The sequence below is a fragment of the Pollicipes pollicipes genome, unplaced genomic scaffold, assembly GCF_011947565.3.
Source record: "Pollicipes pollicipes isolate AB1234 unplaced genomic scaffold, Ppol_2.1 Scaffold_6052;HRSCAF=7182_pilon_pilon_pilon, whole genome shotgun sequence".
NCBI classification, from domain to species: Eukaryota; Metazoa; Arthropoda; class Thecostraca; order Pollicipedomorpha; family Pollicipedidae; genus Pollicipes; species Pollicipes pollicipes.
Window position 1 is genome coordinate 6,508,396 of NW_023596805.1, and position 27,156 is coordinate 6,535,551.

A 27,156-nucleotide genomic window follows, 5' to 3' on the forward strand; every position below is an offset into this window, starting at 1 on the left:
CCTGTTGTGCCAGCATGCGTCAGCTCCCACACCCACCGCCACCGGCGCAGTAAGCGGTGCGTGTTGGGGAGGCACCGACTTTCCAACGCGGCGACGAGCACGCAAAGAAAAGCCCGAGGGGCGAGCAGAGAGAAGTTCTCTCGCCGGCTTGAGAGAGAGGGAGCGCCCCCGCCCCCTTCCGGAGGGGGAGGGCACTGTCCCGTCGGGCCGCTTTTGACCCTCGTCTGCCGCTCTCACGCCAGCGGCGTCGCCTCGGGCACCTTCGACACCGCCTGGGGCGCCGTGGGGCCGCCATCAGCACGGCCGTGCGCTATCATGGCTGTCTCGCCGGCGCCGGCGCCACCCTCGCCACTGACCCATCACATCGCCGTGGGGGTCGGGTGCTCGGACCCAGCGCACTCCGGAACGGAGGTGAGGTCGCTGGCGCGAACGGCTCGCCCGGGGTGCTGGTGTTGAGTAGGGTCTCCCACCTCATACAAGGCATGCGTCTTGGGTAGGCCCTGTTGTCATTCTAGCAATGCACACGTGAATGGCGTTTGTATTTACGCGATCGGTGACATCAGGATGCATAGCAGCGCGTCTGCTGCGCGGGTCCCCAAATCCCTGCAATATAATGGCCTACTTTTGGAGCATGAATGATGTGTAGATGTGTGTCTTGTGTTTCCCTGAGACGGCAGATGGTTGCCTGTCTCTGCTGTGGGAGTCTAGCATGGGGTGCCCCCCCCCCCCCCCCCCCCCCCCCAGTATTTCGTTTCTGCGGTTTCGTGAGGCATACACACGAGCGGACCTCCACGCATTCTGAAGTATACGCGGGATACTCGACATTTTCCCGCCAATGTCTATCCCTGCGTATCTAGCGTTCTTTGTCCCGAAACGAAGTCGCTAACTGAAGCTAGTGCGGGTGTCTCTTCTCAGAACAAGAAGGAACAGTGCGGTGTTAGGGTCTCTTCATACCTCCAAACGTTCGAAGAACATCACATGCCATGCAAAAGAAGCATTATACCTGATTTATAATAAATCAGTTTCAGATTTATAGCAAAGAACTTCGGCTGACATTCAAGAAAAATATCAAATCAAACAAATGCAAAAAAGCGCACTTATTTATGGCGCAGAGTCCGTGCGTTTGCCGACAACAGCCAATCACACGTCCACTAGTCAGCGCTATCACGTGGAACATTTTCCTTCTGCCGAAATGCGAGTACCGGGGCCACCGCAGAAGCGTTTCCTCTGCAAGCGTCGATGAACGGCGTGACCACAATCCGGTAGTGCCGCAAAGTGCCGACGTGGCAGGGACGGCAGTGTCACCATGTCCGGCAGTGTCACCATGTCCGGCAGTGTCAACTAGTCCGGCAGTGTCAGCATGTCCAGCAGTGTCACCATGTCCGATAGTGTCCTAAAATGCCGACGTGGCAGGGACGGCAGTGTCACCCTGTCCGACAGTGTCACCATGTCCGGCATTGTCACCATGTCCGGTAGTGTCCTAAAATGCCTACGTGGCAGGGGCAACGGCGTCACCCTATCCGGCAGTGCCACCATGTCCAGCAGCGTCACCATGTCCGGTAGTGTCCTAAAATGCCGATGTGGCACGGACGGCAGTGTCACCACGCACCAGACACTCACCGGGTAAATTTTACTGCAGCAACGTCCAGCCGAGTTTTTACATCTGTTTTGTGAAAAAAACACGTAAGCCTCTAATGGAGACATGCAATGGAATGATGATAAGCGCAACGGTCCTGGCACACCGATAGTGTGGCCGGTTCTACTAATCCGCGCTATCAACTCCTATTTCGGCTTCAGTTACCGAAAGAAAAGGCGTTGCCAACAGGGACCATTAGATACAGTGTCTAGCTGTCGTTAAGCGCCGTCGTATTTTTCGAAATTACTGCGTGAATGTGACCAATGGCGGCTCCAGCGTCCAGTTCTGGGTCGAAACCCTAATAATTTGCGCCAGCCCATTGAATAAGAAGAAAAGTACATAATTTTCGCCCCATTGGGGTCAGACGGGGTCGGGGCATGGTCCTGAAAAGCGCACCAGGATGTGAGGACAAATCTCAGGGATGCATCCAAGCCTGCAACAGGGATTCAGAACGGACGGAACGGGAATGAGCGGACGGCAGCCTCATGCCGCTATGCGATTTATTTATCGTGTGAGGAAGCGCAAATGATCACGAATTATCGATTAATACTGAACTTATTTACTGCATCTTGCATCGATTATTAATCACAATATCGCGGATGAACACATAAACTCACTCAACAGATGAAACATCTGATTTGGTTCCGTCTCATGTGTTTCACATCCGCTCTGGTTCACATCCGCCCTGGTTCACATCTGATCTGGTTCACATCCGACCTGGTTCACATCCGATCTGGTTCACATTCGACCTGGTTCACATTCGACCTGGTTCACATCCGACCTGGTTCACATCCGCCCTGGTTCACACCTGATCTGGTTCACATCCGATCTCGTTCACATCTGCTCCGGTTCACCTCCGCCCTGGTTCACATCTGATCTGGTTCACATCCGATCTGGTTCACATTCGATATGGTTCACATCTGATATGGTTCACATCTGATCTGGTTCACATCTGATCTGGTTCACATCCGACCTGGTTCACATCTGATCTGGTTCACATCCGATCTGGTTCACATTCGACGTGGTTCACATCTGATATGGTTCACATCTGATCTGGTTCACATCTGATCTGGTTCACATGCGATCTGGTTCCTCCCGCGCTCGATGCCCCTGAAGCCTGCCGTTCTTAAGTCGTGACACTGCCAAGGGCTAGGCTATGGTGAGGTCCCCCAGAGGGCGTGCGACAGCTTCCACCGGGCGGGGGGGGGGGGGGGGGGGGGCAGCAGCCGCCTGGCTCCCATGTCTAGCGGGGGGAGGGGGCGGGGGCCACCCCGCACACGGGCCTCGAGGTGACGCGGCAGACGGGCTGGGACCTGCCAGCTGCGCGGATCTGGAGCGATAGCCTCGACGTGCGCAACACTGACGGCTCGATCTGACGCACGGGAATTTTTTGACGGAAACTAACGTTCCCTGGAATACACGCATGGGCCGAGCAAAGGCGCATAGTGCACAATCTATGCGTAGTTGCATAGGCTCTACTTGTCGTTCACGGTGTGATGCAAATGACTACACGTTTGTCTGCCGCGTAAATCATTACAGGCGATAATTTGCGTGGAATTATGCCACTGCTTGGGTGGATCTACAGCAGAGACTCAAAATACGCTGCTTCTTCTCTATTACAGACAGATCTCTATTGCAGGTCACCCTGTGAGCCAAGATGTCACGTTTGGGCATGGTGCTGCTGCTGACCCTGGCCTGTCGGCTGGGGTCAGCCCAGGACCGCCAGCTGTACCGGATCGGCACCGGCATCGCCGACATCACCGGTCCCGCCGCCGAGATTATCATGGTGAGGACCGTGCGTCGGTGAGGACCGTGCGTCGGTGTGGACGGCGCGCCAGTGAAGACGGCACGCATGTGAGAACGGTCCGTCAGTGAGGAAGGTGTGTCAATGTAGACGGCGCGTCAGTGAGGATGGCTCTTTGGAGAGGACGGCCCATCGATGAGGACGGCGCGCCGGCGAGGACGGTCCACCAGTGAGGACGGTCCATCGGTGAGGACGGTCCGTGGTGAGGACGGCCCGTCGATGAGGACGGTCCGTCGTTGAGAAACTGCCCGTTGATGAGGACGGCCCGTCGTTGAGGACTGCCCGTTGATGAGGACGGTCCGTAAGTGAGGACGGCGGGGACCACATCTGGGCTTCGGTGGTCCTGGGCGTATGTGGTGAACAAATGGTGCAGTGCGGCGCCCGCTAGTGGGTGCGGCCATGGCGAGATCACCTACTGCGTTCACTGCTGGTCCGCTTAAGAGAACCATGAAATGCGAGAACAAAGTTCAGCGTTACGTCACAAAGTTTGGCGTTACGTCACAAAGCCACCTTCTACGCACAATGCGACATTCAGTGCGGCCATTTAAAATAACTGCTTGCACCATCCACGCATGCCTGCATACGGAGCCACGGTGATCCATGGAGCTACCAACGCTCTTTCCCCTAAACTGATCATTTTTGCCTTATTCAGTGCATTTTGATTTCACTTCTTCCATGTTCGAACTTAATTCTAAGTCATTGCCCCTGCCCAACCGTGCCGCCCGAAATTAGCTTTCTCACCCTAGGTCCTTATCGTTTCTCTACTCCTTCTGTCGGCCTCAAAAGCCGCGCCTGACCCAGTTCCGTCAGCGCCAGTCAGCTGACAAATGATGCGGCTCCGCCGCGATCAGCTGATGAAAGACGGCGATCGGCGAATGAAAGGCCCAGGCCCAGCAGTTCCTTGACCCCCCCAGCGCAGCGACTGGAACCGAAGCCGGAACGTCGCGCTCTTGCGGCATGTTCGGCGCAGAGCCGGGTGCCAGCTGACTACGACCGTTCAGCTGACATCACCCTAGTGGCGCACAATGCGCCGCTTTTGTCACCAGTTGTGCAAACGCTTCAAGTACCTGGTGCTGGCGGTTACAAAGCACGTGCGGCTTCGCGGGTCGCCAATCCCGCAATACATCACCCAGACGTACTCGAGCCGGGATGCACTGTTGTGAATCGAGCCATGATATGAGGTAACGATGGTGTCGTTCCGTTTCCATCAGGCTCACCGAGGCTTCCTTAAACTTGCGCACGCATCACTCCACCGCCGCAGCGTCAGTTCCCCCCCCCCCCCCGCCCTCCGCCCATCTGACCAGGCCGCACGGCCCGGCGCCATTGAGAGCGTATCATTTGTGACCGCGGTTCGCTGGTAACCAGGCGACAGATTTTCGCACGCGGTTTGGTCCTGGGAGTGAAACGAGTTGAAAGTGAGAATGTTTAAATGGCTCAGTTTCGCCGCGGTTAAGCGCCACTGTTACGGCGCGAGCTCTAAACAGCTTGCCCCAGACATCAGCGGCGTATCAGATGCCGCCGGGCGGCTTTCTCGCCCTAGCCTCTGCATCTGTCGCCTACCGTCATGGCTTACCTTCATCTTTCACGACTCATGTCGTTCGGCGCACGTTCTTGGCCGTTCCACGATTTGAGCACGTTCGCAGGCTCTGCGGCACGTGGCGTGTCCCATGGCGCTTTGCGTGCCCCTTGACTCACTTGGTACGGCCATTCAGATTCTAAATTTGGCCGAACAGCTGCAGGCCGGAGCTGACCCCGACCTGGACGGGCCAGGCGTGACCCGTGCTGGGTGATCCGTGACCCCTTGATCCGTGTTGGGCGACCCGTGATCAGTGCTGGGTGATCCATGACCCGTGCTGGGTGATCCATGACCCGCGCTGGGTGATCCATGACCCGTGCTGGGTGACCCATGACCCGTGCTGGGTGATCCGTGACCCTTTGATCCGTGCTGAGCGACCCGCGACCCGTGCTGGGTGATCCATGACCCGCGCCGGGTGACCCATGACCCGTGCTGCGTGATCCTTGACCCGCGATGCCGCCCGTGACCCGTGATGTGCAGGCGCGGCCGTCGACCGCGCTCCCGTCGAGTTAACGCCACGATGTGCCGCTGCGCTCCGGCTGATCGGGCGACCACCGTGGCCACGGCGGGTCACGGGCGGGTCCAGGGGAGAGACTAGGGCGGGCGGTGTTTGCTGAACGGACCATGCTTGCTTTAGCGTCCATTCGTCGGAGCTCGAGGCTATGAAGAGCATGGGTATTTTGGGCTCAGATCAATTTGCTCTGAAATGTCGGGGAAAACTTGTCTGAAACCGAGAGCAAATCTCAAGCTTGCGAACTATCTATTGTTTGGACACGTTCGGCCCTGCCGCCCGACAGTGTGCCCGCATCCGTCTCTGGTCAGGCCCGTCGGCCGGGGCGTCGCAGTGTGACCGCGTTCAGGCGCCAACGCCGTTTCCCGCCCTGACCACCTGGCCGGCATACGGATCACTGACGCCCACGTGCTACGTGACACCAGTCTTGGCAGACTTGATTGGGACTGGACAGGGGCATGTACAGGAAGGGTTTTCAGGCAGGGCACCGCAACCAAACACATTGGGGGCAAGGGCGTTTCCAAGTACGGTTTCAGGCGGGATTTTTAGGTTTTCCAGGCACGGCACCCCAGAAAACAAGTTAGGGGAAGGGGATTGGTTGGTTGGTTGGGGCTTGACTACAGCACAGCGTGAAGCTTAATGACCGAGTTTCCAATCCCTTCTTCTGGACCTAAAAACCACCTTCCCTGATTGAGGTAGGCAAACGATTTGACGGACAAGTCCACCCAGCCATATCGACCGGCTCGCCCTGTAATGAGGCGTCAGGGTATCACTGCTGTCACGTGCTGCTGGGCGTATGCCCAGCACGTCGTCACGGTCCGTCACAGTTCCGTCACATTGGAACATGGGCACGCTACCGCACGCGCGCCGCGCTGCTCATGCCGGCTGATAGGGTGGTTTGGAACAATGCCCGAGCCGACAAACGGTTAGGGGTATGTTCCGTGAGCCTGCGTTTTATGAAACCCCCGGGAAGTTGCAAACGAAAACAATTATTGACAAAGCTTTAAAAGCTCCCTCGAACCATGAAACACGAACGAAAACGACTACAGCAAGAACATTGAGGGAGTTCAGACTCCTTAACATCAAGCAACGACAACTATGGCGAGGGTTTTGTCCGGTTCAGACCTCTATATACTAAGCACTTCGGGGAGTTAGCGCTTCAGGGAGTTAACACTTTCAGGGAGTTAGTGCTTCAGGGAGTTAGCGCTTCAGGGAGTTAGCGCCGGGCCAGGACACTCGCTTTCACGTGTAATCCGTAATCAAAATTAGAGTAGCGTCAGCGGGGGCCGAGACGCAGCGCGACCGAGCACACCTTGGCACGCGAGTGCGGGCGGCGGTGCCGCGATGGCTTCGTCATTGACCGCGGCCTGAGTCGCCGCTGACCGCGGCCTGAGTTGTTACTGACCGCGGCCTGAGTCGTCACTGACCGCGGCCTGAGTTGTCACTGACCGCGGCCTGAGTTGTCACTGACCGCGGCCTGAGTCGTTGACGAGCCGCTGTGCTCAGGCCATGCCCTATCGAGAGAGGTCTTGCTAGATCACGCCTTGCCTAGTCGAGAGAACTATGTTTTGGAGGGCTCGACGGACGTGCGCTGCAGAAACAGCTGCTCCATATGTATCTGAGAAGTTATTGCTGTGATCCTGTCGGTAATAGGTCAACTGGCCGGTGTTTGATCACTGTAACGGATGATTTTCTAACGATGGATTTCTGTACAATCATTCATCACGCCGAAGCGCTGTCTATAAATCATGCTGCCAGATGACACCCACCACTAAATGAAGACTTCAGTGAGTAAACCCACCAAAGATGACCGCTTTTGCGATTTTTCTTCAGCCGCACTGCTATGACATACACGTATGACACGATAAATATAGCACTGTGTAGTGCACACTTCCCATCACGCTCATGTGAATTCGTGTAGCACTGTATGGTGCACGTTTCCCATCACACTCGTGCCAATGCGTGTAGTACTGTGTGGTGCACGCTTCGCAGCACACCCATGCCAATGCGTGTAGCACTGCATGGTGCACGCTTCCCATCATGTTCATGCTACTGCGATCATTTTGCAGAAATATTTAGGCGTTAAGAGGCAACTCCCGCCAAAACGCTTTATGCCTACAATCCATACACAACTTTTCGTTAAAGCCTTTCCTGACGCGGAATGCCGGGCTAGGTTCAAGAATGGCACCGGCAACGACTTATCGAACCTGTTCGTCATTCACTGCACGGATAGCGGCCATTTTCGAAGCCCGTGTGCCAGATTCTGTAAAAGGGCATGGGAAGCCACAGCATTGGCAATGGCTCCGTAATGACTGGTCCACAGTCAAATGGGCACAGCCAGTAGCCACACCCAGAGCATTTATGCCTGACCTGCGGTGATTCCAGCGGACCTCAACTGAGGCAATACCACCGGTAATGACCGAGCCGTTTCTGAGTTATAAGGGAATCATTCTAAAAATGGTGATTTCGTCGGGAACAACGACGCTCATGACTGAAATTTTGTTGGTCCTGCGGAAATGTTGTATTGTGGAGAGGCATGAATAACATAACAGATTGCACTGTAATAATTATGCTATATTTTGGCCTTAACACTGGCACAGAAGAACACGAGCGGCATCAGCTGATGGTGTTACGGTAACACCCTAGTCAGTAGTGTTACGGTGATGATCAAATGCAAATATGATAAGGTTTTTAGCATTGGTCTACTTTTCTGGTCAAAAGCTTGTTAAAATTGGAATCTCCTGCACATTGCAAAACAAACAGAAGTAACAAAAACCTCTTTGGCAGGTCAAATCCCATTAAAAACCTTAAGTATTCAATCCCTCCAAAGCTTTGTAAGGAACTGCCTGCCTGCCCACGGGCCCTACCCATCTCTCTACCGCGCGAAGCCACAGCCGCCTTCTGCACGCGACGCACATCAGCACGCGGCGGTGACTTGCCTGGGCGGACGCCAGGGGCACCATCAAGCGCGCTCACCGAGAGGAATGGGGCGCTGAACCATGGGGGTGGAGCGAGGCTTACACAACACACCACCGCTGCATGAGTGGCTCAGGTGCCAAGCGGCTCCGACGTGGAGCCGTTCTATCCGTTATGTCCGTTACGGATTGCGGAGGACATACTCGGGGCGCTCCGTTCGTGTGCACGACATGTCCGGGTGGAAATGCCGGCCATTGGTTTCGGGACTGGCAGCGACGGTGGTAATGCCATGACATGTGTCTGGGAAAACAAAGACATCCGTGGTGTGAAATGCCGCTAAAATTGGCAAGAGCGTGCATAAGTGTGGCATATGAGCTGCGCTGAACATGCTCGGTATGTGGTGCGAGACCAGGGACGCTGTTAGAAGGGAACTGCAGCTAAACCTGTGACTCATTAACACTTATTGATGATACGACCCCAGGTACAGGGCTTGTCCTTAGGATCCTATCTTCAGCAGTACAAGACTATACCCCAAGCATATGAGCAGACGACACGGACAATGTCGTCATAACATTGGATTGCATGCGAACCTTGCCTTACGAGCCATGGTTAAGTTACCGGCGTTTCCACACCCCACTGCCTCCGATCATCAAAGGAGCTGCCATATGAGCACCGTCGTCGAGAAACATCAGCGATTCTAGGCGTTCAAAAACTAACAGCAGCGGAGCATGTCTTGTGTCTCTTTCGGGAATGCGAGCTCCCACCCAGCGCTTGTCTCCTCCACCCCGACATAAAGCCCAAATCAGCAGGAAATCAGCAGGAAACGCTCGTTAAAAACACCCTGCCCTGCAACAAAACCTCTATATCTGAGGAAAATCTAGCTATCGCCTCCCCTCGGGGGATTTGCATTGGTTGCGCTCCACTCACGGTCACAAGTCCGGGCAGCGCCCCAAAGAACACCGCAGCGCCAGCTGCAGCCTCCTCCGGCCCGGCAGATGCCGCCTGTCATGCCGCCTGTCATGCCGCCTGTCTGATGCGGCGACGCGTCAGCTGGCGGCGACGGGAGAGGCAGCCCCGCCCCCTTCCCCCCCCCCCCCCCCCCACATAACCGACGCGGTCTCCTGGCTGAGCAGGGCGACGCCGGCTTGTAGACGTATGAGTACGGCCGCGCCACGTTAAAACGAGACGTGTTGTATTGCACAGCAGCGAATATACGTGGTTCATCGTGTATCACATCTTTCACCCGTTTCTTGGGACGAGTTTAACCCTAAAGCTGTGGCGATGGGACGTCCCGCGTTGGCTCCCACTTTTGGGGACAGCGCTGCACCACGATTGCCGCGTTTCAGGTGAAGCGCGCTGAATTACCAGCCGAGAGGTTGTGGGTTCGCGTCCAGCCCTGCCTGGATGTTTTCCTTCCAACTGGCGCAAGTGATTGCTGTACGCCAAGGGTCATAGCTGTGAAATGTGTCACATACAAATCCACCTATTGTATCTCTTGATCACGGGATGGCAGGCTCGGAATCGCCATTGAGAGGACGGGGGGAGAGGATGGGGAGAGAGGACACTGATAGAGGACGTGGGTAGCACTGGCGCCAGGCACAGGACACTAATAACGGTACGCGTTGAGGGCAGATGCATACTCCTGTTCTTACTTGCTCAGCTACTTTACCTTGCTAAGCTAAACTTGACAAGGGTATCAGCCACCAGCAAAGGGGACAAAAAGGGGCAGCAGCACGTAGTGCGGGCAAACATCCGAACCTCGACTGCCGGCGGTGTCCGCCCTGCCTGGCAGGAGGGGAGGCAGGCGACGCCACATAGCCTCAGCAGCTGAGTGCGTTGCAAAGCGCCAGTGACGCCGTCGACGAACATCCGAGCGTTCGACACGTTCCCGACATGCGCCGCGGTGGCCCGCGGGGCGTCGCCGCTCAGAACTCACTCCGCGGCCCGTGGCACCTCGCGGGGCCGAGCCGGTGCCTCCAGCACGGACCGGCGATCAGAGCGGGAGGAGGGCGACAGGACGGGAGGCGGGTGAGCCGCGTGGCCGGCGGCGGTGTCTTGACGGCGCCCGTCGCCGGCAGCCGGCGGACGCAAGGTCAGCCCAGACGCCTCAGGGGACGGGCGAGGTCGTGACCTGTACGGACGCACGCAGCGAGAGGCTTTGGATCAAGAGAGAGCATTCCGGCGTGGCCCGTCGTTCGCGTAAAATTCGCCAAGCCTGCGGGAAATCGCGAACGCTGGCAACGACTTAAGAACCACTGTACGCCCACTATAAGCGCAGAGTAACGTGCTTTCGGGATATGCGCTACCTCGGATCCTTCCGAGGTCAAGTTTAATACTGAAGTCACTAAAGAACTCTGTCATGCGTACCAGCGCTCTGTGGTTTGACGAGGGAAATCGGGCCGCGGTCCGAGTGTGTGCGCAGGCGTCACGGGACACACGCGCGCACGTCACGGGACACACGCGCGCACGTCACGGCACTCGACAGCTGTCCATCGAGGCTGACATGCGACGACGCTGGACGTGACTTGGGTGTTAGCTTCCCCGACTGAGGCCTCTCGCAGCCCCGCGGAAAACTGCAGGAAGAAGCACTGGTGAAAGGGGATAACGCTTTCGTAAACGCGACGCACTGGTACGCAACGCAACCGCAACGCGATTTTCGTAACGTATTGTGATCGCCCCATTACTGGATTGTTACGCGCCTTTGCGGCAGATGGCCGTTCACAAACATAGCGTTAGTGAGATCCCTGAGTGCGTGTGATGTGCGTGCATTTTAACTTGGTCTTGTGTGCGCAGAAGATATATTCCCTCCACGTATCCATACACAGACCCGATGAAATCCTGCCATTGCAGAGCAGGGCAAATATTTGCATGACAAGTCAAACCCACTGGGTTGCCCAAGATTCGCGCCGCTAAACCCCTCGGTCGCTTCGAGCTTCATGCGAGGCAGCGCGCTGCCTCTCCCTGCACCCGGAACGGTCCGCGGATCTCCCGAAGTCGCCTTTAGCCCCCATCGCCGGTCGCGTCCGGTCGAACTAGCCAGCAGGCGCGACCTCCAGACACACCGCAGTCATTCGTGGTTCCAGTCACGCCGGGGTTGATCGCCCGTGGATGGTTTTGCGTCCGCCGCCCTGTGGACGTTTTTGGTTGGTCGCGTTCGCCGCACGCACGCGTCGGAAAGTCGGAATCTCCGTGCCACTGGCCGCCTCTGGACCCGTTCCCAGGCCCAGCGTTCGCCGCCGGGACGGCGGTGGTTCCGTTGCGGTGAAAGCAAAACACGGCGGCAGCTGACGGACGCGAACGCTACGCCCACAGCGCGCCGCCGCCGGAGCCCGGTTCCGGCGCCCGGCTCCGGCGCCCGGCATCGGCGCCCGGCACCGGCGCCCTGCTCCGGCGCCCGCCGCCGGCGCCCGCCGAGGCGCAGTCGGAGGACAAACGGCTTCGTGGTCGGGGACAGGAAAGGGGCGTGGATAGGGGACAGGAAAGGGGGTTGCGTGGGAAGGCGGTGCCCGTCCGCCCTATGCGGATAGGTTCTACGCGGATAAGTTGCATCATATTGGTAGAAAGAGCGCAGAATGTTCGGTAAATGAAATGGAATGCTCGGTGCGTGCGTCCGAATGTTCATGGTGCTTCGTGGGCTCTGTGAGGGGTGGCGCCCGTGAAAAGGGGGGGGGGGCAAGGAAGTGAAGTGACGAAGGTAGGCCACATGGAGTCAGGGACCGGCACTTGTGTTGTTGCGAACAATTTGGTTGCAATTTGATGACTGCCATTGCATTGACCACTTTGTTTTGCGCTGAGATAAGATGTTTTGTTTTTAATTTACTGCAAAAATGTTTTGCAATGAGACAAGTGGGACAAGGTGCGAAAATCTCCACCCTGGGCATGGTAGACGACACTCTCCTCGCCCAGTTCCGCCCACATGTTTGCATCTGTGGCATCTGTTGCCGGTATTGCCTCCGACGCATTACACGTCTCCGGCAGATGGGGTACGCCAACATGGCCATGGTAAACCACGGCATCCACATTCGGCTATATTCCCGCGCCTACATCGTCTGCGACGACGTCAACTACAGAGGCTCTGGCAAGTGCTCCGTCTTCGTCAACCTTGACTGCGGCATGACCGCCCAGATCGTCAAGATGGAGGTGAGCGCAGTTCGTCAGGATGGCGGTGAGTTCTGTTCCAAACGTTCTCAGTCTGTTCCAAACGCTCAGTTCTGACCACACGGCCACATAAAACCTCTCGGTTATTAAGTGTGTCGATTCATAAATGGAGAGTGAAGACCAGACTTATTCCTCTATTCCATTTAATAAACGTCTTGAAACACGCCACGTGCTCGGCTGGTAGCACCATCATGCCGCAGATCTGCTCCGGACAGTTAAGTTTTCACTTGGCTCTGTTTTCACTTTGGCTCACGTGGGCCGATTGCCAAAAAAGCTAAAAAACGATCTCCAGGCTTAAACTAAATCCAACATCGAAAACATTACGGCATGCCAGGTGCGCAAGGCAAAGCTGAGGGTACGGATTTTACGTGTATCTCACCAAGAAAAATCTTCCGGAAAAGACGGACGGAGCCATCATGTGCACAAATCTAGCAGTAACATCTAGATGAAAGATCATCCGCTACACCGGCAGCCATAACGGTCCTGACATCCTTACTCAATGAAGCAGCATGTCCGGGAACGCTGACCTAAAACTGCGCCGCTCTAGCCTCACCCAAGTGGTACAAATTACTGGCGAGATCGCTGCGCTCCGCTCAAGCCGCCTAACTACACGTTGTTTTCGAGTAAATATGACAGATTGTGTACGGGTCCGCATGATATCACATTCCAGTCTACAAAGATTACGTGTCGGTCAGATGCTTTACTACTAGGTGACGCGGAACATACGCAACCACCAGCCAGCAAGTGGGCCACTCGTCAGGAAGTCATCCGTGATTCCTGATAGTCTTGGCCTCTCAATACTTGAATGGGACAGGATTTCGAAGACAGAACTCAGATGAAGAAGATTGTCTAGGCGGACACCATATTGAAAAAGCGAGCGTCAGACGGCTGTAAACAAATGTGATAACGTGTCACGGTACACCAAGAAATCCATTGGGTACAATACTGCGCGTGAAAATAGAGCCTCTACCACTCAGTTGCTTCCGGACTGGCTTGTTGTCCAGTCAGAGCACGTCGGGAGCCCCGCGCTGTTTCACGGATCAAGTTCTTCCCACTCTTTACCCTGATTCCGAAGGGTTCCTGCTGATATTTCATCACACATCCGCTGCTGTTACCAATGATGAGCTGCACTGCCCGCCCTGCCCGGTACACATAAGAGATGGAACCAACATCTGCCTTTGGATCGTCACCACAACCCACATCTGCCTCTGGACCGTCACGACGACCTACATCTGCCTCTGGATCGTCACCACGGCCCACACCTGCCTCTGGACCCTCACCACGACCCACATCTGCCCCTGGATCGTCACCACAAGTCACATCTGCCCCTGGATCGTCACCACAAGCCACATCTGCCCCTGGATCGTCACCACAAGCCACATCTGCCCCTAGATCGTCACCACAAGCCACGTCTGTCTCTGAATTGTCACCACAACCCTCATCCGCCTCTGGATCCTCACCACAACCCGAATCTGCCTCTGGATCGTCACCACAACCCGCACCTGCCCCTGGTTCGTCACCACAAGCCACATCTGCCCCTGGATCGTCACCACAAGCCACATCTGCCCCTGGATCGTCACCACAAGCCACATCTGCCCCTAGATCGTCACCACAAGCCACGTCTGTCTCTGAATTGTCACCACAACCCGCACCTGCTTCTGGACCCTCACCACGACCCACATCCGCATCTGGATCGTCACCACAACCCGCACCTGCCTCTGGATCGTCACCACAAGCCACGTCTGTCTCTGGATTATCACCACAACCCGCATCCGCCTCTGGACCCTCACCAGGACCCACATCTGCCTCTGGATCGTCACCACAACCCGCGCCTGCCTCTGGACCGTCACCACAACACACGTCTGTCTCTTGATTGCGGCCACAACCCGCATCTGCCTCTGGACCGTCACCACAACCCCACTGGCTGCCCGCTGCGAGCCCTACACTCAGCTTTCGTGCCGACCTAGCCCAACAATGCACGGGCGCGCCCGGCATGACGCTGGCGGAACTAACGCCACTCAGATCCCCGGGAGACGCTACGGTCAAGTCAGCGTAGCTCATCTGGCCATGCCCGCCGGGTGGCGGCTGTCGGGCTTGCCGCGGAAATGCGGCGCCACAGGTGGGACTCGAACCCACCTGGTTGTTGCGTCCCGAACCTACCGTATCTCACACTTATGAGAAACCAGACCGGCGTTTACCGTACCGCCGTGAACGCCGGTGTAGTGGTGAGCGTCTCTCCGCTGGCGAACAGCGCCCCTTGCTTGGAAAATGAGGAGCAGCGGCGAAGAAAAAAACCGTAGAAACGATGTCCCAGTTTGGCACGAGAAGACCATCGCTACCATTCTCATCATCAGCTATCCCGATGTCCTCCGCAGGAGCTGCTGTTGGGAGCAAGCGTCACAGGTACAGTAAATGACAATTATACATGTACCAATGAAAAGGCATACAGTAAGAAATACACAATACGAAATACACCATCGATACCAATTTTCTGACTCCAAATAATCGCATATTACACGTTTAATGCTCCCCTCTCAACCACTGTCTAGTCTGCGTACAAAATTCCGACACAGTACCAGCGCGTCGTACTTTGCTCAGCGCCTCGTTCCGCTTGACGGGGCATGGAATCTAATAAATCGACGAACGTGCTCGGTATGAACACGCACCGGGCACTTGTCCGCACCCAGCTGATGGGGGGAGGGGGAGGGGGAGGGGCTCGCGTAGCGATCCTGCTTCTGAACGTCAGGTCTCAGGCCTCAGGTCTGAGGCCTCAAGTCTCAGGTCTCAGGTCTCAGGTCAGAGAGGCGTCCCTCGAGATCGATGTACAGTATCGGCGACGCCGAGCGGGCGGGTGGCGAGACGGCTCGGGGCTGGAATCCAATCACTCCACGTCTCCAGCGGCCGGCGCTTCTCCGCCACCAAGACGCCGGCCGCCGTCCCAGCCCTCCCGCTGCCCCACTTCGGGGCGGCGCGGGGCCGGCACCACGAAACGCTTCTCTGAACCCGAGCGGTGCGCGGCTGTTTGTCGCCGGCCGGGGAAGATCGTAACGATCGGGTCGGGTCGGTCCGAGGCGGAAGTGTACCCAAGGAGGCAACGGCGGGTAATTGAAGTGGGCGATGGCTCGCGTGGAGCCCAGGCGTCCTAGGGTGTACTGGTCAAAACAGGCCGGCGGTGTTTTTACTCCTCCCTCGCACCTCATCTACTTTAACTCTACGGATCACCACCATCACGTACGGGTTCCCTTCCCGGTGGCAGCTATTCGAGTTGGACCATAGTGCGCACTTCTGCAAACTCAGCCACGGGTTCCCTTCCCGGTGGCAGCTATTCAAGTTGGACTATAGTGCGCACTTCTGCAAACTATTATCAGAAGGTTGTCATTCTCGTTAGCAGGCAGGTACGCTGCCAGCCAAATCTCTGTTTTCCTATTGCTCCAAGCGACACATGATTTCAGACTGGCAGATTTTCGTTGTGCGCGTTTGCGCCCTAAGTCGCCGAGACTCCGGTGTAATGACACAAAATACTGGAGGGTTGAATGGTTGAGTGGAATGCTTCAGTGGAATGGCGAATAGCATGGCTGAGTGGAATGATTGAGTGGCTTGTTTGATTAGAATGGTGTAGAATGGTTGATTGGAATGATTGACTGGAATGGTGGTGCGGAATGGCTAAATAAAATGTTTGTGGAATGGTTGAGTGGCATGCTTGATTATAATTCTTAAGTAGAACGGTTGACTGGAATGATCGAGTGAAACCGCTGAGTGGAATGGTTGAGGGAGTGTTTGAGCGTAATGGTCGAGGGAATGGTTGACCAGAATGATTGACTGGGATGACTGAGTGGACGCAGCTGAAGGGTCGACGGTAGCGACAGCGCGACAGAGCCTTGCCACCGGCCCGCCCTGCCTCCCTGGGGCTGGCTTGCTGATCACGTGATACGGCCGAGAAACGGGGCCAGTTTGGCCAACTGTCCTCTGGGGGGTGTGTTGCACCGATCACCGGGTCAAAGACCGCGAGCGTCGGCCGCTCGCCGGCCAGAGGCGACGCTAGGAGACTCGCAGGTCTCGCACTGCCAGAGGCGATGCCAGCCACTGCCTCTTGGAAGGCGGTTTTGTGTTTCTTCGGGTTTGGATGTGCTGTGGCCCGTTATGACGATAGGAAAATGTTGCTTAGGACATGGTATACAATTAGTCCACGGTCAATGGAGAGCACCATGTAAAGTGCATGGCGTATAAGGTACTGATGATATCTGTCGCTTTTGGTGCAACCATGGCATCATGTTCAAAACAAAAATGGCCATCAAATCCCACGAATATATTGCAAACATCGAACCCTGAACAATTTCATACTCAAGGTCAGCGGATGCAAATGTAGCGGAAGAGTAGACGCAAAGAAAATAAAACACCGGTCCCGGGGCAAACAAGTCAACGGCAACAGTCACGCGTTTACGCCACCTTCGTCTGAGGGCAGGATAGCAAACAAACCAGCTAAAACGTTGCTCACAGTCGCAAACCAGCTACGCCGCACGCTTTGCATCGATATTCCTAAAACCTGCCTAATGTCCCGGCTTACCGAAGAACCCAAGCCGGCTTTGCGCCTTTAATCACCGAAGGTATGAGGCATATAAGTATGCTGCCATGCCAGTGCCGACACTTTTTCTTGTTGCCCGTTTGGGTCACCAAACCCAAAGCATACAGCTCGTGATGCAGAGGCACAAGTAAAATTAAGGCTTTCACGGTGACCGTTCCGTCGCGCACGTGCCCATGATCCCGGTCTTCGTGACTGGCCACAGCGAGTGAAAAGCCTACATTCATCTGGGGTGAACTCAAAGATGCCTTATCTTCTCGCGTGAATTGCGCCTTCTAAAAATACGCTTGAAAATACAAAAAAACTTTTGTTCCTAAAGAACCCGGAATTTATTTTACGAAATGTCAGCACGTTGAGCTGCAAATGCTTAAGTACGAAATATTATTACTTTTACATCGACTTCTTCAGCAACCTTTGCAGTGACGACATTGGCAATCACTTAACAAAATAAATCGCAACCATGCCGACACTGTGGTGGAAACAGCCGACTGCCAGCCAGCATTAATCCGACCCTTGCATGTCCCTGCTCCGCTCCTTGCTCTCGGCTCGACCAGTCAGTGGTGTGTGGGAGGAGGCTCACTGACAAAAACGTCGATCCGCCCGAAATAAACCAGAAGCGTGCCATGAGACTTGAGGCAGATTGTGGTGCCCAAACCGCTATGGCGATTCCAGCCCTCGGTAAATAACTGGCTTGGGCGATAGCTGGTCACCGCCGCGGAACGGCGCCGACCGAGAGCACGACCGGATTATGACGACGGCCAGGTCATTGCCGCCAACAGGTCTGACCAGCTCCCAGAGACCGGAGTCCGGTCGGCGTTTTTTTCGGTGCACCTCACTGCACATACCGGTCCGAGATATCCTGCATCATGAGCGGTTGAGGCGAGATTTCCCCCGAAATTTTTACGGGCGTGAGCGGTAAATGAAAATAAATATGCACCCATTAAATATGCACCCAGGTGCTCAAGTCATGCCGATGTGGGTTGGGATTCTGCTACGTTGTGTTGTGTCCTGTTGTTATGTTATGCTATGTCATGTGGCTATGTTATGCTATGGTCAGGTTTACTGTTACGTTATTGCATGTGATTATGTTGTCATGCGCGGTCGTTATGTTTGTTGTGTTGTTAAGTTGTGATTGTTATGTTACGTCCTGTGGCTGTCCTATCTTATGTGCTGTTGTGTTCAGTCACGATTTTTGTGTCTTGTCCTGGGCCCTCGCCTGACGGTCGCACGGCGATCGCCCGACGGTCGTACGGCGATCGCCCGACGGTCGTACGGCGATCGCCTGACGGTCGTACGGCGATCGCCCGACGGTCGTACGGCGATCGCCCGACGGTCGTACGGCGATCGCCTGACGGTCGTACGGCGATCGCCTGACGGTCGCGCGGCGATCGCCCGACGGTCGTACGGCGATCGCCCGACGGTCGTACGGCGATCGCCCGACGGTCGCACGGCGATCGCCCGACGGTCGTACGGCGATCGCCTGACGGTCGTACGGCGATCGCCCGACGGTCGCACGGCGATCGCCCGACGGTCGTACGGCGATCGCCTGACGGTCGTACCGCGATCGCCCGACGGTCGCACGGCGACGTCAGCGCGCCCTAACGCGCAGGAATGAAGACGTGTTCTGCGCAGCGTCCGGCCTCAGTTTTGGGTACGCTCCCACAGCGACGCTGCGCCAGGGGCGGATCCAGGATTCTACCGCTTTTTGCGTGGTTCTTGGTGCGGAACAGCAAGATAACGTACCATAGCGCAGGTCTGGGAGACCTCGCAGGGTGCGACCGTAACTGAAGAGGCTTCCATTTTTGCGCCAGAGCATCTTCTGCCTGGGTCTGTCTGACCTTGAAGCTGAGACACGTCATCGATCAACCAATCATTACCACCTACACACCGATCCTCCAGAGATTGTCGCTGGAGCCGTTCCCGCCCGAAAAGCCCTCCGGGGCCATCTGCGTCCGACGCAGCGACCCTCCCCTCCCCTCGGTCCCGGAAGTAGCCTGGCCGCCGCGTCGGCTGATGCAACCCTGCGCCAGGCGGGGGCGGAGGGGGGGGGGGGGAGGTGCAAAACAGCTCCGGTCGCTGCCCCGGGCGGATGGCTAGCAGACGCTCCTCCCCAGCTGCTCGGGGCGGCGCCGCCTGGGGCGATGCCCAGCGATCCTGATGCATGACGTCACGCCTCATGATGTGTGAGATGGGATGGGCCTGCAACGCGTCCGGGCCCAAATACTGGCCGACCGTGGCGGCGGAATGAGAGAACGAGGACGAGGGGAGAGGGAGGACGCGGTGAGAACGCCTGTGTTCGGTCTCACTGGCGGAGCTGGCAGGAAAACGGTCGGAATCTTCTGAAGCTGTGGAGAACTACGAGGGGCCTTAGTAATATTATATTTACAAAGATATAATATTAGAGTTAAGTAGAGTAGAGCTCAGAGTGAAATAAGATCAAAGTAACACAACGATGAAGTAAAATTAACTTAAGATTGATACAAGATAGAGTGAAGTGAAGTGGAGCTTACAGTAATATAACAACAACATTTAGGGCCAGTAATGTTATTACAGAATGTCGTGGTGGGGTAGATAAAGTGATGATGCCCTGATGACAAAACATTGATTTTCAACTGTGACCAGATATCCGGGGGAATGCAGCTGCAGAGGGGGATATCGCGACGAAAAAGTTTCCGCAGTCACCCAACATAGCGTTGCCTTCCGCCCACAGACGGGCGCCGACGGCACTCCTCCGTGACATTAGCCCGCCCCGACGCCCTCATTAACTCCCGTCTTTTTTGCCGGGACGGCATCTCGGGTCCGCCCTTCCCCATTTACGGCTGTGTCCCGTCTGATCTGCGGTGCGAGTCGTTCGCCTTTGTGACGTCGAAAAGACGGGGCGGCCGCGCAGGCCGTCTGCAGACCCGCCGGCGCCTGCGCAGAATAAATGGGGGCGATCGCTCACCCTTGCGGTAGACCATCCGGGATGTGCAGTGTGGACGGATAGGGGCGTCGCATGGTATGGTCGCACGGCTCTCGGTGGTAAGCGCTGCATGCGGTAGCACGTCGAGGCACCAATGCTTCGAACAGACGGTGTTTACACTGCAGAGACGAGGTGCATCATTGTCATAACACGAGCGAAGTCGTTGCGTCGACTGAATGTGACAATTTGATTCAGCAGAGGCTGAACGGAATCCTTCGCGGAGAGATGTCACCGGAGTTGACAATGACGAACCAGTCTTCGACTTTAGGCTGATGACGTGCTGACACTCTGAGGTTTTAGCGCGGACGAATGAGTCAAAAATGCCGGTGAGGACTTTCCAAAGCAGTCAACCATACCGTGGGCCTGGTTACCATCACAGACGTTCGTTATCAGGCGAGTGACGCTCGCCACCCGGCGTTGCTAAGCTATCGCAGCGCCGCGCCCTCGTGCGCCGATATTTGCCGTTTGCAGTCGCTGGGCCGGGAAGTGGGTTACCACGCGGATGACTCGGCTGCGGCGCCATGGGATCCCGCGATCAATGAGCCACGGGTAGATGCCAGTAATAGTACGGCCCTCCCAGCGACATGACCTTGGTCGTGCACGATCAGCACGGGCCCCGCGGCCACCGGGCCGCGAAGGCGGACTAGCTCGGTTTGCGGTCGCCGTCGCTCGCCGGTGTGGTCGCTCGCTGCTTAATCCGTGACTTCCGTGTGTCGGCGCGGCTCAAGCAACAACCCCGCGGAACGGTCCGCTTGAACTCGGGCGCCAAGTTTTCAGCCGTGCAAAGGTCCGTCTCCGCGATCTGCGTCCGGCAGTGCAAATATTTACCGAGGACCTCAGTGCAACACCAGCGTCGCACGCCCAGCGCGTCACCGGCTTCGATCGGCGCAGCACCAGCACCAGCACCAGCCTTTCCGCGGCGCGGCGAGTGTTTGCTGCCTCCGAAGTCTACGGAAAGCCCCGACGTAACTAAGGAAAGACCTCGCCCACAGCGGCGTGGGGCACGTGATGCCGACTCGACAGTCGCGCATAGCTTGGTCAAGGAGCCGCCTGTCTGAGAGCGATGTCGTCAGCCAGATGACGGACGTGCACCGGACGCCGGGCGGAGCACTCCGAGCCAGTCCCCGGAGGCGCGACTCCGCCCGTCCAGCGCGGCACTAACCTAGATTCAGCGTCGACGACGGGTCCCACGGGACGGTCCGCCGGCGCGCGCGCGACGGGGCAGCCGGCGGTGGCATCACCCGGGAACAGGCCGGCCTCGGCTCCTCGAGGCAGGGGGATCAGCGCCACGCGGCACTTTGCTGTCTGGCTCGAATGTAGGATCGCAACTACGATGTCTTGAGGAGAGAGGAGCTCAGGGAGAATTCACCACGCTTCGCAGTCACCTACAGTGATGAATAAAAACATTCGGGTCCACGGGGTAGACCGGACCTTCGCCCGCTCCTTGGCTACGCAGAAGATCCAACGTGCTGGTCAATCACAGTCCAACCTGGCGTACTTCAAATAATCTTCCCGAACACTGTGTTTGGATTAAAAGTACATATTGGGAATGGAGATGCAGCAGAGAGCACTCGGTAGGTGGAATGGTAATTTGTTGTATGCACAGCCCGACATGCCACAAGCCCGCACCTCATCCAAAAACGGCGTCGTGTTATGACGTGTTGACTCAAATTATTTTTGTCAGCGTCGCGACAAGTTCACAAAATAACCTTGCACAGCCTAGGCCTGCGCCCTTATCCCAGATGGCGCCAAGACAAACACCTCCTGGCTGTGATGACTGGGTGTGTTGCCTCCTGACGACACAGTCTCACCCCAGCGCTCTGCAGCTACCGAACGAGGGGCGGACGTCACCGCCTTATGAGTCACCCGACCAGCACAACATGACACAAGGTCGAACCCCGAGGGCCCGGGTGCCCTCGGCGGCGTCCGCCACGCTCCCCCAACGTACCTGATGGCCGAGAAGTTCTCAGCTCGCCGGTTCTCGGGCTCCTGCCTGGCACGACGTCACGAGTGTACCTCCTCCTCCGACGTCACCACCACAGTCACTGCGCCTCCGCCCGCTGCGCGCCGCCGTCGCTTGTGGTGTTCAGTTTCTCTGAGCTGGAGCCCGCGGAGTCGGCTTGTTCCAAATCCCATTATAGCTGCGTGGCGCGGTCGCAGCGTCACGTAGCGGCATGACTCGAACTTGTAGTGTATTACTTCCCCGCGTGAGGACTCGCGTGTCGCGTTAGGTGAGGAGGTGGTTAACTTTTGTCGAGCTGTGCCCAGCGGACGAAGAAGTCTCGTGAACAGATGGCCCCATCTTGACGATGCTCCGATAGGAGCTGCCACTTGTGCCTCGATAGGGAGCACCTGCCGCGCACCCTCAAAACGTCGCCTTGTTGTTGCCCGGGCATCCGGTGTTCGGCGTTGTGTGCTCCGAAAATCAGCGTGGATTAAGCGCCTCGATGGCGATCTCGTTTCTCGTTTTTCATCGCCTCCTGGTGTCATGCGTTTGCTTACCGAGAGGCCCAAGCCCTTGTTCCATCCTCTTATTTGCGCCTTTGCTCTGCAAGACCGATGACGATGGAGTTTGCTGTGTTTCACGATCACGAAGTATCACTTTTCCGGACAGAGACGTTGGTTAGCTGGGTACGAGAAACATCAGTCAATATCAACATTTAAGCTCGAACGCTGCATTTTAAATGCATTGAGGCCCTGTCATATGATGACAACTTTCGTCGTTGAGATTGTTCCTTCTCCGTTGCTGAGCATCGCCCGGCTGTCCTCCAGGTGGCAAAGCGGCTGAAGGCTGAGTTTGGCGACATCTATGGGGCAGAAAACATACTGCTGTCTGCGACGCACACCCACAGTGGTCCGGCAGGCTTCCTGGAGTACGTGCTCTTCCAGATCACCAATCTGGGCTGGATTCAGGAGACGTTCGACGCTCAGGTGGCCGGTATAGTGGAGGTGAGGCAGGGCGTGTGCAGAATGCTCATGGAGAGCACGGGTGTAATTTTATATTCAGTTGGGGGGACTGCATCCTTCCATCTAGGCTGTACATCCCCCAACTTTGAGAGGAAGGTGGGCCAAATCCGTGGGAAAACACGTTTGTTGGCGTATTTTGGAGGTAGCTTGTGTCATTTTTCACTGCTCAACCCAAACCCAGTTTACGAAATTGCGGCTGTGATGGAAGGATTAGCCTAACCAGTGCAAATGCCTACTAAGAGTCATGGGTGTGCACGCACGGGGTTGGTTGTGTCGTGAACATTCCAATGTACGTAAACATCTGCACATGTTCCGTGTGGTGATGCACAAAAACAAGCATCTCCAGAAAAGAGCTGTTATATCCGCTGGTGGGGATGTCACCACGAGAATACCCATAGACATATGTGTACAAAAATCAGCCGTTTCCTTGCGGGTCGGGCAAGAGCATTGAATTCAGTTGTGGGAGGGTAAGTAGAGCATTAAATACGGGTTATTTTCTATGAGGTAGCAAAGCCGCCAACTTCGTCTGCCACTGGTTGTTACCACCTATTAACCCCAATCACGTCATGTGCAGCCTCACACCATGGCACCTAACCCACGTGCCGTAACCATTACCGATTCCTGCAGAGCATTCGACGAGCGCACAACAACCTGTCGCCGGGCTACATGACCTGGACCCGCGGCGACCTGCTTGACGCCAATATTAACCGCTCGCCGACTGCCTACCTCTACAACCCGCAGGAGGAGCGGGACAAGTAAGTGGCCCCAGCACTGGCGTACCGCAAGGTATAGTCTAGCTCCACTGTGATATCTGTCCACCTCCGCATTCCCGCGTTGTCGCCCTCCGCCCGTACTCTGATCGAAGATGGAGTTGGACGGGCAAGTGATCCGACGACAATGCAGACGGTATAAAGGATAGGTCAGGTGTAGTATATCCTACAGGAAAAACTACGGCTATAAGACCGTACACAAGTTTCGCGGATTATTTTCGCATTTGTTTCGTTTTAATCTAGTTGATTATGCCGTCTGCGTAATGAGCGGTAAATGCCACTCAGTCCCTGCAATTTAGCCATGCACAACTATTTCCTCACCTGCATGATAAGGCTGCGACCATCACGATAATCCCAAACCAAACTACCATGAAGACAGCAAGCGCCGTGAATGACTTGACAATTCAAGGTGAAATTCCTGCATTTTTCTAAGTTACGCGCTCGCCCATAACGTCGTCATGGTTGTTGACACATGGCCTCTTTACCTTCTCTTCTGTTCGCAGACAGTAATTGTGCGCAACAATAATCGATCTATAAAAGAAACGCTTCTTGGGATAAGTGCGTCTCTCTCCGACGAATACTTGTTTACATTAATCATATACGTTGCATGTAGTGGGGACTGTTGATTCGCTTATTCCCAGTATTGATTCGCGGGTAATTTTTGCTGAGGGGGTAAATCCCCCTCATTAACTGGTCGGGTGGCAGCCATTGCAAATGGCGACGAAGGCACAGGCTCACCGAGAATATACGGGCATTCTCGAAAAAGATGCTTTCATCCTAATATCCCGAGTCGCACACGTGACTTTACTGGGATTCCACAACTAGCGTTCCCACATTCATACGGGCTCATTGATGCTTGTTTTTCGTTCATATTAAAGGAAGGACTGTAGTGTGATCGCTATACACTGCTGTAACGCTTCACCCGGTAAATCCTCGTTCTTCTTCTCGTTGTCCATTAAAGTAAAGACGAGTGTGATGGTTGCACACTGCTGTAATGCTTCGCTTGGTAGATCCGCGTTCTTCTTCTCGTTGTCCATTAAAGTAAGGACTGTGGTGTGATCGTTACACACTGCTGTAACGCTTCACTTGGTAGATCCGCGCACTTCTTCTCGTTGTTCATTAAGGAAAGGACTGTGGTGTGATCGTTACGCAATGCTGTAACGCTTCACTTGGTAGATCCGCGTTCTTCCTCTCGTTGTTCGTTAAGGTAAAAACTGTAGCGTGATCGTTACACATCGCTGTAACGCATCACTTAGTAGACCCACGTTCTTCTTCTCGTTGTCCATTGAAAATAGAAGGTCATCTATATTTGGCCACACGATGGTCGGACTCGCTAGCACTGAGTAAACAGTGCAGAGTCGCGACCCTGGTCGTGGTCGGACCTCGTCTGATGCTACGCAGTATGCGTCAGTCTATTTAAATCACGGGGCGCAGGCGGGCGACATCCGATCTCGCGAGGGCGCACTGCAGAGCGTTCCACTGCGCGCAGATCTAGTGCACGCGGAACGAGACGGTAGAAACGCCTTATGAGGCGCAGCGGAGTGGTTATCTGATAAAGTGAATGGTTATGACCAATTCCGAAGAGACTAACAAGGTATAAATCGTGAAACAGGTTAGCGAACACCGTCAAACAGACAAATCGTGCTACCATCGTGAAGTACAAATGAATAACTACTAAGTAAACAAGCCGTGACAGCGTCACACTGCTTGCAGGTTACTTGCGGCGATCAAAGCATATTCCTCAACCATGAACAGAACAGCACAGCCATTCACTACGCAAATCCCGGAATTTGTCCGCAGTAAAAAGAAGCTACCTGCCGCGAGGCCCATCGTGGCATGATAATGGTAATAACATCATGGCATGATGGTAATCACGGATGGCCTTTACAAGACCTCGTAGTAGTGCTGGAATCTGGTGGTGCAGCTGGAACAATAAAGGTAGAATCTCTATTTTTCGTGTTGCTCTGTTTATCTGGCCAGAGGACAGCCTCAACGTTGTAAAAGCAATCTGCCCCTTCTGCTCTTTGAACTGCAGGAATCCGTTTTGAAATACATTCGGAAACATTGTTTTACGATGGTCGTTGTTGCACGCACGTTGCCCGCCGCTTGGCGTAACTTGCAATGGCCGACGCCGCTCGGTTTTAAGGAAAGCGCAACCCGGGTTATCGCTGTCCTAGTCACCCGAGATTGCTGGTTATTATATATATATATATATATATATATATATATATATATATATATCCGACATACAGAACGCGACTAGCGAGACCAGTCAACGCTCCATGAATACCTACAATTGGGTAGAACTAGCTTTTTACTATTTAAAACTCGTCTATTTGAAACGTTCCAAACGCTCTCTTTTTCTGTTGGCCTCGAAGGCAATGTCAATTTTGATCCCGCAGAATGTCCTGCAGAGCTTCGTATAATTGCCCGCTGGCTACTACTGTGTTAATGCAAATTGTTCAGCCATTTTTATCTTCGGTCTAGAATCGTGGGGTTCCTGATATCTCTGTTCAACACAGGACAAAATTCTAACAAAGTTTCTGAGTTCTATGGGTTTAAGACGAGTCCACTGGACCGTCTTAAAATGAAGAGCGATAGCGATTTATTCCATGCAGTCGCTTAACATATGATCTTTTAGCTTATTGGCTGCGGGCAAAATTAATCCCGCTGTATCGTCTGGCTTCTATTCCAGTTATGGAGGGCAAAAACCTATAACACACACACACACACACACACACACACACACACACACACACACACACACACACACACACACACACACACGCACACACACACACACATACACACACACACATACACATACACACACACACACACACACACACACATATATATATATATATATATATATATATATATATATATATATATATATATATATATGTATGTATGTTTATGTGTGTGTATCATGTCATCGTCAACCAATGGACCTATCCGGCGAGTTTTTGCGGGGATCTTTTGCTAACAGGGGGCCCTTTGTTAGCCCCGTGCCCCCCTTGACACGGTTCTGGCTGCGCGCCTGCCTGTGAGTCGCGGAGAGATCAACTTTTGTCACCCAACTCGTTAACTTTTGGCATGCTGCGCACTACGCCTTCCGCGTTGTACTTTAACGTGGAGTAGTATATTTTGGTAGCATAGAATGACATTTTCAAAGAGGTTCAAAGGCAGTTTTCAACGTTTTCTTGTACACGGGATTGTCATCTAGTCCACAAGTCATCTGCGGCACATGGATTAAAGTCATCGACGTGGTTGG

The 27,156-nt window shown here is 55.0% G+C and overlaps 2 protein-coding genes across 2 annotated transcripts in view; one reads left to right on the top strand and one right to left on the bottom strand.

Annotated features, from left to right (window-relative positions):
* LOC119104927 (prolyl 4-hydroxylase subunit alpha-1-like) overlaps nt 1–22,236 on the bottom strand; it is a gene marked incomplete at its 3' end in the record, with an annotated part of 53,806 nt that extends 31,570 nt beyond the window's left edge. The window contains 1 exon segment of the mRNA XM_037228676.1: nt 22,091–22,236.
* LOC119104736 (neutral ceramidase) overlaps nt 11,885–27,156 on the top strand; it is a 44,939-nt gene continuing 29,667 nt past the window's right edge. Inside the window, exons 1-3 of the mRNA XM_037228454.1 lie at nt 11,885–12,583; nt 22,915–23,091; nt 23,737–23,864. Of these exons, the coding sequence (XP_037084349.1) occupies nt 12,200–12,583; nt 22,915–23,091; nt 23,737–23,864 (689 nt within the window). The 5' untranslated portion in view covers nt 11,885–12,199. The remainder of the gene's footprint in view (nt 12,584–22,914; nt 23,092–23,736; nt 23,865–27,156) is intronic.